At 43.7% G+C, this 13785-nt stretch overlaps 2 protein-coding genes across 4 annotated transcripts in view; one reads left to right on the plus strand and one right to left on the minus strand.

The window, feature by feature from the left end:
* Positions 1 to 5467, minus strand: part of ZBTB33 (zinc finger and BTB domain containing 33) — a 34374-nt gene extending 28907 nt beyond the window's left edge. The window contains exons 1-3 of one of the 3 annotated variants that reach the window (XR_005584627.1): positions 5306 to 5433; positions 4369 to 4536; positions 2658 to 3442 (exon numbers count right to left, since the gene is read on the minus strand). Coding sequence is in view for 1 of the 3 variants with exons in the window: in XM_039488264.1 (XP_039344198.1) it covers positions 5306 to 5447 (142 nt within the window). In the remaining 2 variants the exon portion in view is untranslated. Of the gene's footprint in view, positions 1 to 2657; positions 4537 to 5305 lie in introns of those variants that run through there. The other 2 variants (XR_005584626.1, XM_039488264.1) reach the window with 2 other exon arrangements.
* Positions 5468 to 5523: 56 nt separating this feature from the next.
* On the plus strand, positions 5524 to 13303 carry LOC120371795 (NFKB activating protein). Its single transcript, XM_039488046.1, has 9 exons — positions 5524 to 6021; positions 7136 to 7216; positions 7638 to 7714; positions 7944 to 8060; positions 9866 to 9914; positions 10372 to 10487; positions 10658 to 10733; positions 11526 to 11675; positions 12213 to 13303. Exons 1-9 carry the CDS (start codon positions 5666 to 5668, stop codon positions 12385 to 12387), a joined length of 1197 nt encoding a protein of 398 aa, XP_039343980.1. The 5' UTR covers positions 5524 to 5665; the 3' UTR covers positions 12388 to 13303.
* Positions 13304 to 13785: the final 482 nt, after the last annotated feature.

Here is a 13785-nt window from a genome sequence, read left to right on the forward strand (position 1 = left end):
GTGGAGGGAACTCAACTCAGAAATTTGCTTCCTCAAGTTGGTGCAACAGAGCAGTTGTGTTATTTGTTTACTCAGGCTCTTCCTGCGAGTGGGTTGAGTGAAGAGGCTTGATTTGGGGGGGAAATGGGAGAGGGAAGAGTTCTTTTAGGATTATCCTTGATGTGTCGTCAGTTTAGATGTTTGTTTTTGGTGTTCACATTTTTATTGTCAATGATAGCAACATGGCAACTATATATATCAACAAAAACCTATACTGGAACCAATTGCCCTGTCCTATCTGTAACCCTGATGTCTTAACAGAGTAAATGATAAAGTGTGGGGGGGGGAAGCCTCCTTCTTAGCATCTACCTTAAAATGGTGCTTTTCATTCACTTTTCTCTCTGTGAAAGGATCTTCTGATTTACTTACTATATGACTGGGGATTACTTTAAGTATACTCACCATTGCTTTCTTGTCAAAAGAACAACTGATGGTCTAAACCAAATCATTTTCCTGCCTTTCAACTTTCTCCCTTAAGGAGATAAACTCTTTTCTTTTGCACCTGTTTTCAGTCATAAGCATTAACAGCCAACGTTTCAAAAATAAAATGGTCATTGATTTGTGGGGCCTGTTTTTGGGAGCCCCACTTGAACTGCCTGGACCAGTTCCTCAGAGATATTAGACACGTAACTCCCATTGAAATCAATGGGAGTTAAGCAACTAAATACTTTTGAGGAGCTGGCCCCCTTGGGCCTCATTTTCAAAAAGTGCTGAGCATCTACAGCTCCTGAAAATCAGGTTCCAGATGTTTTGTGTTAGGCACCCAAAATCACTGGCCATTCTAAACAAAAAAATGGGGGTCTAAATCTATTTTCTAGCTCTGAAATGAGTTTCTCTTCCAAACAAGCATCAATTTCTCCTTGTTCAACTTGTGTAGAAGGTTTATTGTGATACCTTCTGATTTCACATAGTGAAGACTGCATCACAGAAGCACTAGCCACCTCTCTGATCCTCTTTATAATTAAGGCCCTACAATATTCACAGTCCATTTTGGTCAATTTCATGGTCACAGGATTTTAAAAATTGTAAATTTCATTATTTCAGATATTTAAATCTGAAATTTATGGTGTTGTAATTCCAGGGGTCCTGACCTAAAAAGGAGTTGGGGGCGGGGGGGTCACAAGGTTATTGTAGGGAGGTTGCAGTATTGCCCCCCTTACTTCTGCACTGCTGCTGGCAGCGGCGCTGCCTTCAGAGCTGGGCAGCCGGAAAGTGGTGGCTACTGAGTGGGAGCCCAGCTCTGAAAACAGCGCCACCGCCAGCACAGAAGTAAGTATGGTATTGCTACCCTTACTTCTGTGCTGCTGCCTTCAGAGCTGGACCTTCGGCCGGCAACTGACACTCTCTCACCATCAAGCTCGGATGGGCACCTGTGCCCAGAACCACTTCTGTGCTTCTGCTGGCAAGGTGCTGCCTTCAGAGCTGGGCACCTGGCCAGCAGCTGCTGTTCTCTGGCCACGCGGTTCTGAAGGCGGTGCAGAATTAAGGGTGGCAATACTACAATAACCTTGCGACTCTCCCTTTTGGGTCAGGACCCCCCCGCTTGAGAAATGCTGGTGTCCTCTGTGAAATCTGACTAGTATAGGGTACATAAAAGACCAGATTTCATGGGAGACACCAGATTTCACGGTCCGTGATGCATTTTTCACGGCTGTGAATTTTATAATCTTGCCACGGTTGAGACAGAGCCTCTGAAGCTCTTGCCATCTGGAAAAGCTTTAATATATCTATCCACCTCACCCATTCACCATCTGTTTGCAGAGTTCCAAATTAGAAAGGTCTCTATCTTTTTTTTCTTGCCTCTTAATCTTGCTTTTTCACCGTGATTTTTTATTAAAATCTAGAAAGCATTTTGGGATGCAGCTCGTATATGAAGAACTGCATAAAAGAAAGTAGTACCATAGTGCATTAGATGAACCATAGACGTGGATCCTGTGCACAATTTTGTTAGGGTATTTGATGGGGAAGAACAGTCTTTGGTCTAAAGTACGGAACTGAGAGTCAGATGGTATTGTTGGAATTGAAAAGGAAAATGTTAAATACACTGGCAACAGCTAGTTTATATGTAAATAAATGATCCAACTGAAAGTATTTTTTATCTTGGAAAGAGAAGCTGAAAGTGTGACTGTAAAGTACAAATTCAAGGAATCAATTTATAAGTTACTGCAAGAAAAAGAAATAGTTACAGTTCAGCAATACATGGGAAGTTTGAAATTAAACCATCTTAAGAGTAGTTTTCTTTCAAAAAAACCCGTTCCAGGCAGAAATATTTAGGGACAGAGAGCTTTTTTAAAGACTTAATTCTGGGAGCCAGGGGGGAAAAATCTGCAGTCATGATAAAGATTTATACTTTATTTAAAAAAAAAATAATGTTGATAAACAGGCACTAAATAACAGAACCAACCTTTTCATTAACATGTCAGGAGCCAGAAATACCTACATTGACTACCTAGGTTGAATTTTCAGGAACAATGAAAATATAACAGTCATTTTAGCCTGGACTACCTCTAGGGACAGAAATTATATTCTATACAAAGGGGAATATTTTGATGCTGGAAACACTACTGATGCCAGAAGGACAGTAAAACACTAATTCCCATGTCTAATTTTTGTTTTGTATTGCAGTATTTTATGTGTTGGTCAGCTTTTAATATTGTTATAAAGCCTGATTCAACTCCTATTAACGTCTGTGGAAGGCTTTCTATTAATGTTAGGAGTTGGATCCGGCCCACGTGCTGTTTTATAACTGTTAACTAATTAATCCACAGACAACTCTTGAGAGGTAGGTGAGTATTTTAATCATCATTTTGCCAACAGAAAAACTAAAGGAGAGATTCATAGTTCTAGTTTTAGAGGTGATGGGCGACCCCAGCTGCTTTCAGTGCAACTGAAAGCTGAATAACTGACTTCACTGGGTGCTGGAAGTGCTCAGCTGATTTGAAATTCTGGCCACAAGTTAGTCCAGTTCCACAGACAGATTGTGTCAGAGCTGGGATTAGAACTCAGGCTCACTGACCTGTACTCAATTCACCTCTCTCCCCTCACTCTCAGTATCAGAATGAAAGTTGTTTGCTTCTATACTTGCTGTGCTAACTTGGGCAGTGCTTCCACTATATTATTTCAGGGTCTTCCTTCCACTCTGACTGCCTTCAGCTTCCTGGTACCACTGAGCCTTACCTCAGAAGTCCAGGTTTAGCAGACCACAGTGCAGCTAGGTTAGATTTTCCCTGGACTCATTCAGTGAGCCCTACCACGTACATATGTAACATCCTTTAAAAAAAAGTATCCTTATCTAATTTCACTGGAGATTACTCAAAAGCATAAGGCAAGTGATGTCCCCTGATGTTTTCACTGTCCTGATCCCCACAGTACTTCGGGCAATGGAAAAAGGATCCCAACCTAACTGCATAGAGACATAATATAAGTTACCATGCATAGTGCAGCTCTCTAGTAACTCTCTTTGTACAAGCAAGTCTCATGTAAGGCTATATGATTACCAATTTCAATATACAATTTGAACAGATTTCTTGCTGCTTCCAGATGCTGCTCATACCACACATTATAGATCTGGTAACTGGAATGGTTGTCCAACTATAAACAAAATTTAGACATATCCTTCTGTTTGATTTGATTCTGGCCTACATAAGATGTCATAGGCCTTACAGTATGGGATGAGATGCTGGTTTTGTCTCCTAATGTAGACACCTGTCCCTTGAGAACTGGATCAAAGCCACTATAACAACCATCAGATGGAAATAGTTTTTAGTTTTTACCAATTAGAGTTTGAAAGACTCCATACCACTTATAAATGCCCTCAACCAGCCAGCCCCTGAAGTCAAGTTTTCAAAAATTCTATTTATTTAAAGCCACCTACTTTTAATAACCTTTCTAGCCACATATTTTTACCACAGTGCATCTTAGTTAATTGCAAGCAAATGGAAGCAGATAGCAAATTGCAGATTCTCTCTCTCCCCTATGTCCACTTACAGAGAGGCGTTTGTGGCACCAGCTCTTTGGCTGGGGAAGAGGGCTGTTTGGTGGGGAGGGGGGAAGGGTGTTAACTGTTGCGGGAAAACTAAGGGGAAAATGTTGGACCTTGCACTTACACATGAAAGCAGGAAGATTCAGTCATTCTAATTTCTTGGGGAAGGGAGTTCCATAACCATGAGCTGTCCACTGAAAAAGTGCTGTTTCTACTCATTCTAAATATTGTCCTTGTTGTGGACAGCTCCATCATTCCTGAGAAGTGCAACTGGCATAGAAGTCATGGATGTTAATTCAGGCACATGAGACACATCCCGTTTGAAGAGAAACTTTGGAGATTAGTACCGTGACTTTGAAGTGTCTATCTGGCATTCAAAGCTTAGTCTGTGAAGTTGCTGAAGGCACTAGATTGCAGCGATGCACTTCTGCCTATTGATGCTGGCCAATAATCTGGGCTGCTGTATTGTGAGGCTTTTCCAGAACTTGCATATTCATTCCCATGTAGAGGGTACTCTAATTATCAAAAGCAGGCACAATAGAGCATGGATCAGTGAGACAAAGTCTTTTTATTACAGTACTTTTATTTCACTCAACCCCATTATTCATCCCTGTGACTGAAGCACTGAGAGCAGCTTGCCCGGTTATCACTGTGCAGCTCAGAGCTTGCACAGGACAGGGTGCCGATGACAATGCCGAAACAGCTGCACAACACAGGTTTTGGCTGCAGTTACTCCTGTTCTCTTTGGGCACTTCCATCTCCGGCAGGATTCCGGCTCCTCCTTATTTAATGGCACCTTTGTGGAGCCACTGATTACATGACCCAGGGGTGCCTCGCTACAGCAATGGAAGCGGAGGGAACTGGGGGTTGGGATGGGAGACAGAGCCTCTCGCTGCTGCTTGGCTGCCTCAAGTAGTGACTAAAAGCTGTTACCATCTGATGGCTGGTCTGTGAGCTGTGCCAGGGGAGACACTGGCGTCGGGCCGGTTCCCTGGGGGCGAATCAGACCATCCTCACCACTGCGGGCAGGGTCACTGGCTCTCCCTCCTCAGCCTTGCTCCTCCAGAGGGGCTGGGGCCCGCCCCGTCCCTGGAACCCGTGGGGGGATCCCCATCTCCTGCAGGGGGCCGGCTGAGCTCCCGCCCCTTCCCCTCGCCACAGGGCGGGCTGTGTCCCCCGCACCCGCGTGGGGGGCCCGGCTGCCCCGCTGTCAGATGGGGTCGGCGGGGCGCTGCAGCGGCTGCGCTCCTCCCCTCCTTCCCCGCGCCGGGTCCGTCTCCTTACCTGGCACTTCGGCCCCTTGCCCCTCCTCGTGCATCCCGCAAAGACGTCTGGCCGCTCGCCCGCAACGCAACCTGCCGTAGGAACCGAACGACACAGCCTCGTTGCGGTGCGGTGAGCTACTGTGCTGCACTCCCACGTTCATTTCCGCTCGGCACGAGTACCGGAAGGGCTTGGTGGTAACACTCGGAAGTTGTTTCCCTGGGGGCGGATGTCAATGGCGGTACCCGGAAGTACTGTCTTAGTGACGAGCGAAGCGCGCGGCGACAGGAAGTGGTGTTGCGCGGGGAGGTTCAGGAGTGCGCCACCCGGAAGTACCCCGCGGTCGCTGCTGGCGCTAGGGTAGCCACCCGGGAGGCCGCGATGGCCCCGGTGTCCCGCTCTCGAAGCCCCCCAGGGACCCCAGGCTCCCGGCGGAAGGGCGGCAGCAGCAGCAGCAGCTCCTCGGCGAGCCCCTCCCCCCCGAGACCCAGCCGCCCCCACCGACCCGCGTCTCCCGAGAAGCGGGGCCGGAGGTCGCGGTCCCGGGAGCGCAACGGCTTGAAGCCCTCGGGCCACCGGCGGAGCCGCAGCTGGTCCCGCTCCCGGGAGCGCACGCCGGGCGGGCCGCGCTCCTCCTCCACTCACCACGGGCACCACCACCACGGCGGCGGCGGCGGCGGGGGGAAGCAGTGGCCGGACTACTACGAGAAGGAGAAGGAGGAGATCCTGCGGCAGAGGCGAGCCCCGAGCCCCTATCGCCCCGGGCTGGCCCCCGACCCGAGCCAGGGAGTTGTGAGGAGAGGCAGAGGCAAGAATCAGCCTCAGACACCTCAGATAGCGCCGTCCCCTCATCCCTGCTCACCGGTCCCCACGCCAAGAGCCAGACCCTCAACCCTGGCAGCGCATCCTGGGTCCATCCCGCCCACGCTCTGTCTGTATGGTCCCTACCGCCTCCGCTTTCCGTCCACAGACATGAGACCATCCCTTTTTCCCAGTGGAGGAGTGTTCCCTACAGTGCATTTTTAGTGCCTTCTCCAGTCTTGTTTTAAATGACCCATGGCTGCTCACCACTTAGCGACTAAGTTCATTGCTTGTTCCACCTTAGTTTTGGGGGGACTCTAATTTGCCCATTAAAGAAACTATGTGGGGAAGTAATTAGGAGCCCCAAAGGATATGAAATGATGTAGATTTGAGTCATCTGTATTCATGTAGTGATGCAGCCCCACAGGTATGATAGGGCCCAGTGCATTAAACTATCTTGGGTAACCTGTAGAGTTGAGAGGCTTGCAAATAGTACAGCCTACAACAGTGAGAAGTGTGAACATGCAAGGGATTGTTCTGATCAAAACAAAGCATCACATATTGGAATTTGTTGTCTCTGCAGATTGTCTTCTATTTTATAGATAAGGGCAGCCAGAGAGATGTCTCATGCAATAATCTGCCACAGATTAGTTACTTTTGCATTTTAGTTTCATCATAACAAATAATGTGTCTATCTGCAACGATTATATCTGCTTCCTAAGACAATTAATTTGAAACATTACAGATGTGGCCAAAAATCCAGTTTTACGGGGCTACAGAGTCTGAGGGTTAACTGAAGCTTTCAGAGGTCCACTTTAAAATTTCTTCCTTGGTTACTGTCCCCCTGGTGACTGAGAAAACTAACATTGAATTAATCTTGGTTTTAGAGGGAATAAACAAATTTAAAATACTAACGTGAAGAAAATATCCTTTCACCAAATCTAATTTGAGAGACTAGAAATCCTACTAAAACACAAACTACTCAGGTTTTGAATGTCTGTTTGATGGGAGTAGCACAATAGGTTTTAATGTAGTTATGTACCTTTACAGGAGATTAAATGAGAGAGAGAGGATTGGTGAACTGGGAGCACCTGAAGTCTGGGGACTGTCACCAAAGTTTCCTGACCCAGAGTAAGTAATTTCTCGGGGGGTATTTCTCCTTCTGGAACTCTGGGCTGGAGTCTTATGCTAAAATAGTATTGATAATAAATGTTACTATTACTTTACAGAAATGTTCTCGTTCTGCTTTCTTTATTCTTTGTAATTCAGGTTACACGTCTCCAAAGTTAAATCACTAAACAGTCAGAACTGGATATGATTTTTCATATAATCCCAACAGATCAGTTGCATGAGGTTTCAGCATGTTGTAGATCAAATAACATTGTCTTGTGGTTCGGAGAGTGACTCAAATATTAGCTATGTAATGTTTTTTTTCATTACTAACACAGGCTCTGAATCTGCAAACAATTGTACATGTGTTTGATTTTTGGATAAACAATCTGCACTTCAAATCATATTTCATAATATTTAAGATCTTTTTGTTTCTGTTCAGTTCTGATGAGCATACCCCAGCAGAAGATGAGGAGGCGAAATCTAAGAAGAGTAGCTCTTCAGATTCCAGTTCAGAAGGTATTTCGTTTCGACCATAGACGTTGTTTGCACACTAATAGAAGATTGAGGGTTAGAATCTGTTCACCTTACTTGCAAAGAACTCTACTGACTTCAGTAGGACTCAGTAAAGCCAGCATGATAGAGTTCCAGGAGAGGGGGATGCTAGCAGAATAAGATCCAAAAATATTAATGGAGTGCCAGACTATACTCACCTTGCAGGTAACATCCTCTTTTCAAATCTTTACAGAAGAGAAAAAGAAGAAGAAGAAGAGGAAGGAAAGGAAAAGAAAGAGGTCCAAAAGAAAACACAGAAAGCATTCTGGGGACAGTGACAGCGAGTCTGAGTCTGAGCTAAACACCAGTGGTAAGAAAACTATATGGTCTGAAACCTTCTATTGTAGGTTTCTTTATAATCATGTGGAATATTGCATCTGTTGTGCTGGCATCCTCACGACATTCTGGGTTTTGTACATTAGTTGCTCATTATGGGGGAAAAAAATCTGTGAATCTGTTGACTGCAGAATACATTCTGAAGACAAATTTTTCTCCTTTCCTAATAGCCATATAAATTGTAGTGAAGCTTTTTTAATTCCACTTGTATCTGTATTCAGCTCTAATTTTTTCTGACTCTGCTCAAGCCTAATGTTGAACGGTTTCCCTTTGTCCCATTCTCATCTCAGTGCCACCTCTTGTATTTAGAATAGCCTCTGTTCTTGTGCACCAGATCACCACTCCCTCCACTCAAATGTCTCCTTAAAACACATCTGCTAGGAAGTCTCTCAGCCCTAATTCACTTTGTGCAGGATGTGAAATCACAACATTCTAGCCCAACATACAGCCTCTGTTGCGGGACTTCAATAGCCATTCCTATAAAAATTAATCCCTAATCCTATATTTCAAATTCTTTCACTGATCTGTTGAGTTTGCAGTGTCTCTTGTTTCTGTACATTTGGTTTGGCCATCAGGGAATGGTACCCTGAATTTAATCCATCAGGCATTTCAGTTCAGGTGGTGATAGTATATGAGTACATTGAATAATATTGTTTTGACATTGTTTGGATGTTGTAAACGACCTGGAATTGAGACCCTCCCGTCTAATGCATGGTTACTCCAGGGGGAATTCTGCACTCGATATTGTACAATTCTGCAAAATTCTACATATTTTATTTGTCAAAATAACACAATATAATCACGCCAGTTTCAATTATTATGGTAATTTATTTCAAAATACCTGTCAGCAAGTATGTCCATAATAATACAGACCAAAAAAAATTCAGATAATGTTTTTCTGACAAATAGATTCCTTACTAGGCATATTAATACAGAACTTCAAGTAACTCCCTTAAAATACAATACAGAAATGTATTTTCCACACCCCTCAGAAGCAATGCAAAGGCTTGGGGGAGTCAGGGGTAACAGAGAAGCTAAGGGAAAGGGAAGGAGCCTGGGAGTGGACCTGGAGGGTTGGGTGTAGATGGGAGAAGTATGAAACATTGGAGTTGGAGGGATTGTTAGAGTGTTGGGGAGCCTCCCCCATGCAGACCCTGGCCAACCCCAAGCCTCTCCCATTCAGTCAGGCACATTTTGCCCCTGTCCCCGTGTGTCCTTGCACGTACCCTCTGTCCCTGGGTGGCCCTCCCAGTTCAGACCCATACTCAGTGCAGTCACCCCACTAGCTCTTGAGTCTGTGCCCCAGTCATTTCCCCCCCCTTCCATCCCCCAGCAGCTTGATATGCCCCACTGTGTCTATCTTAACCTGGCACCACTGGCAGGGTGCTGTGATGAACGCAGCTGGCTGTTCTGGTGCCACAGCGGCCTGTGGGGGGCGGTGGAAGACATAACTGCAGCACTTCTCAGCAGAATGTATTTTCTGTGGGGGGGGGGGGGAATTCTGCGCCGGACATGAATTCTGCACGTGCACAGTGGTGCAGAATTCCCCCAGTAGTAGTAGCTAATCACTAAGCCATTCTGGTGTAGGGTGAACTGAGGAATTCTGGGGCATTTCTACTTTTATCCCAGGTGAGTAGCTCAATGTTGCATGGCTTTAGTTCTCTCCACCTTACCTTAGCTGCTGTTGTGGGGGGTGGGTTATATTTCCAATAAAGTTCAGTACTGTCTTCATTTTTTTACTGTGGGGTTTTTGGTGATTGTCTGTTTGGTTTTTTTCAGATGAGGAAGATAAAAAGAAAACCAAGAAGAAGAAAAAGAAACATAGAAAGTAAGAGCAGTCTCTAAAATATTGCATTTAAAACATTGCTGTTTTTAAATCTGTATGTGTCTTCCATGAGGGGACAGCACTCTTATGGTATTATTCCCTAGCTGATGAGTAAGGAAGAGCCAACGCTTCCGTGTCTCCTGTAGTTAAGGGGCCCACGGTATCATGTAATAGCCTCACTTCAGAATCTTCATGACTCTATCTCAGACTAACTGAATTCTGGCTGATGAAAGGCCCAGTCCAAACTTGAAAGAGGAATCTGCCAAAGAATGGTGCGTGAAAGATCCATAATGGTACTTGCTGGATCTGTAGAATGAAATTTTTAACATGGATACCAATTGAACCCTCCACTGGGAAGCTGCTTGAAAAATGGATCAATTAAGCTTGGCCTTTAGCACTATTCCCTTTTCCCCATTAGGCATATAAACATCTGTCTGTCTCATCTTTAACTTCATAACAGAAAGAAGTCTAAGAAAAAGAAGAGTAAGAGGAGTAGGAAGAAATCCAGTGATTCGAGTAGTGAAGATTCTGATGATGAAGCACTTCAAGGGGACGATCTCTGGATTGAGAGATCAAGTAGGTTCTTTCTATTTAACACGTCTGTTATAACTCCTACGTATTCTGTTCAGTAATATCAGTTGCTGATATGTTGATGTCCTGTGTAACTGACGTGACTTAGTCAGGTGTGTGACAGATTTGTGCAAAGCAGAAGGTACAACAACAATATCTGATTATTTGTATTGCAGAAAATACAGATGCTGATAATTTAATTGGACCAGAAGCTCCAAAAATGCATGCATCTCAAGATGATAGGCCTTTGAAGTAAGTAATTGTATATGATTTACACGAACAGATCAAATCAAGGAAATAAAACATAGTACATGTAGCCATGAGTGAAGGTGATGTTTTCTCAGACTTTCATTTGTTAGAGGCACTAAATCTGTTTTTTATTCTTAAACTGAAAACCTACTGAAACCAGCTAGAACTTTCAGTGTGTGTACCTGGTAAATTTTGTTAGACGATTTGTTACATAGTTTTCAATAGTGTGGCCATCTTACAGTATTATTTTTTCAAATACTTTCTGCAATGTGGTGACTTTATCCCAGATTATCATTAAATCAAATTCTCCATTAGCTTAATCAAAATGAATTAATTATAATGACTTACAATCTCTCTCACTGATGGAAACTGCCACAATAAAGGAAGCATGGACCTTAAGTGGAGATATGGCTATAGAGGGTGATGAATAGCAAGAGGTCAAGTGAGTTACTCTTAGTGACCATTCCGCTCCAGCTGTCCCAGAGCAACAGTCATGCTTTAGTAATGTGTAAGCCCAGAGGAAGCCAGTCCTGCAGTAAATGGAAGCTTTTATTACAAACGTCCTTGCTTCAGTTAGTCTGGAAATCCAGCATGGGAGCGAGTATTCCAGTGTGTCGTGTCCAAGAGGTTGAACAAACTATTAAATATGCTGCTGCTCTAGTTGCAGGAAGTACATATCACTTAGTTGTGTTCCTAGTGCTAGATTTATCCGGTCTCCTCTGCGTTAGCTGGTGATTTAATTACTCTTGTGACCTCTTCAGTTTGAAACTGATTTTTTTTTTTTTTTTAATTTAGCTATGGCCATGCTTTACTGCCTGGTGAAGGTGCAGCTATGGCAGAGTACGTAAAGGCTGGAAAACGCATCCCTCGAAGAGGTGAAATTGGCCTGACCAGTGAAGAGATCGCATCATTCGAGAGCTCTGGTTATGTAATGAGTGGTAGCAGGTAAGGTGTTTTTTTTCTGATGATGATGGTACTTAGGGTGAGATTTACAACTGCGTGGGAGACCAAGTTGAAAGCACTAAAGAAAAGTTGCTAAGTGTGTATATTATGCAACAATCAAAAAGGTTAAACAACCTATGACTATAAACGTACTTATTAATCTCTGCTGCTCTACAGCAAGTTTGTTTTTCCCAGGGGCAAAAATGCTCTGCTGCTCTCCTATCATCTTCACCTCAGTTCCCCTCTGTAAAATGGGGATACTGATTCGGACCTCCTTTGTAAAGTTCTTTGAGGTCTCTGGATGGAAAGCACTATATAAGAGCTAGGTATTATAATTCCACCAAAATGTAAATATTGTTTGAGTTGAGATCACTGGAAGCCTGCTGTTCAGATAATAAAGATGGCAGTGTCGGTGAGTTCCAGATAGCATAGTGGATAATAGGAAAGGCAGTGTAGACTGTACAATGGGGTGTGGGGAAATAACCTCCCAAAGAGGGTACATGGTTTTTTGCTTCCTGACGAATGCAATGTTTTCCTCAGGCATCGCCGAATGGAAGCTGTGCGTCTGCGTAAAGAGAACCAGATCTACAGTGCAGATGAGAAGAGAGCTCTGGCATCTTTCAACCAGGAGGAGAGACGGAAGCGAGAGAACAAGATCCTGGCTAGCTTCCGGGAGATGGTCTACAGAAAGACTAAGGGCAAAGAAGACAAATAACTCCCTTTTTTTCCCCCCAATTGTACAGCACGGATTGTAGTAAACAGTGGCTAACCTCTTCTTGTTGTGACTTGGAAACAGCTGTAAAGTGCTGCAGTGCCTTCCACCCGATGGGACGCATTTCTCAGGAATGGATCATTTGTATCAGAGAAACAGTTACCCTTAGCAGGCTTTCTTGGACAACTCATTCACCAGCTGTAGGCAACTGCCATTAGGGGAAGTACAGAATCCTGAATGAGACTGAGGAGCACTCAGGGAGGTTCGTGATCATACAAGCACTGTATTGGAGCTCGATATGGATGCAACAGGATACCATCATCAGCTGGGCTGCTGCTGGTGAAATGAAACAACCATCTGCCATTTATTTTGGTTAATCAGCATGGACAAAATCAGACTAGACTTCACCACCATGAACAGGCTACTACTAGTAGCAAAAATTAAGGAACTCCTAAATGTCCGTTTAGATTTGAATATGACTGTTCATTTATGATGTACTTGTGAAAAGTTCTTTACACACTTTACATTTAGGGTTTCCTTTTAGTTGTTTTGATGAAGAACACTCACTTCATGGCTTGTGGGTCAGACTCCATTTGTAAATAGGAATATATTTGTAATTTAATAGATGTTGGCTTCAACTATTTTAAAAAAGATCACAAGCAGTGTATATTATAGAAGTAGTAACAATAAGGGTCTGGCCTAGAACCTCCAAAAGCCCAGGACACTGAATGAAACAACTAAAAGCTTGTCTGCTTCTCTACTTAGCTGTGCATAGATCTCTCTCTCAGGTGAGGTGCAGTAGGAACCAGTGTTTGGAAGTCCTGGAAATACATAGGTAATAACTGAGGATGGATTTTAATTCCAGTTCTGAATTCCTTTGCTCTTGGAAATCTTCTAGATTAAACCCTTATTATTTTAACTCCTTGTATTTTAATTTCCTTTTTTCAGCAGTAGTAATCTCTTAAGATTTGAGGTTAGAGGCCTACTCCCGATCAATTCTCATCCAGTATTTCCCCCATCATCATCTGGCTTATTTCCACATTGAGTATCCTGTGTATGCTTTAACTTATTCTTTCTTAAATACTTTTAAGTAAAACAGTGTCTGGACGTACTTTTAAAATCCCTGGTTTGTAGTTCTTGAGGGGTGGAAATACTTACACCCTGTGTAGGTTTTGATAAAAACTTTAGAAATCCTATTATCTACTTCTGTTGGATTTAGAAAGCTTGTTTTAATGTAACATTAGGCTTAATCTACCTCTCATCAACTTTAAACTATGTATCCTGATCTTGTAGCTTTCTTCTGCTAGCCTTACCCATGCATCTGTGCGGAGCCAGTTGCAAGATCAAGTCCTTAAACTGTCAATGTTAATATCACCCTAATTTAAAACTTGTGTGCAGAAT

This window comes from Mauremys reevesii, linkage group 9 (assembly GCF_016161935.1).
Source record: "Mauremys reevesii isolate NIE-2019 linkage group 9, ASM1616193v1, whole genome shotgun sequence".
Classification (NCBI taxonomy): Eukaryota; Metazoa; Chordata; order Testudines; family Geoemydidae; genus Mauremys; species Mauremys reevesii.

What these genes read in the sequence shown, in the direction of transcription:
- LOC120371795 (XM_039488046.1), top strand. Translation starts at nt 5,666, where the DNA reads ATGGCCCCGGTGTCCCGCTCTCGAAGCCCCCCAGGGACCCCAGGCTCC. An exon ending in GAGGAGATCCTGCGGCAGAG is followed by an intron (nt 6,022 to 7,135) that starts GCGAGCCCCGAG and finishes GTACCTTTACAG; the next exon opens with GAGATTAAATGAGAGAGAGA. An exon ending in TCTCTGGATTGAGAGATCAA is followed by an intron (nt 10,488 to 10,657) that starts GTAGGTTCTTTC and finishes TTTGTATTGCAG; the next exon opens with AAAATACAGATGCTGATAAT.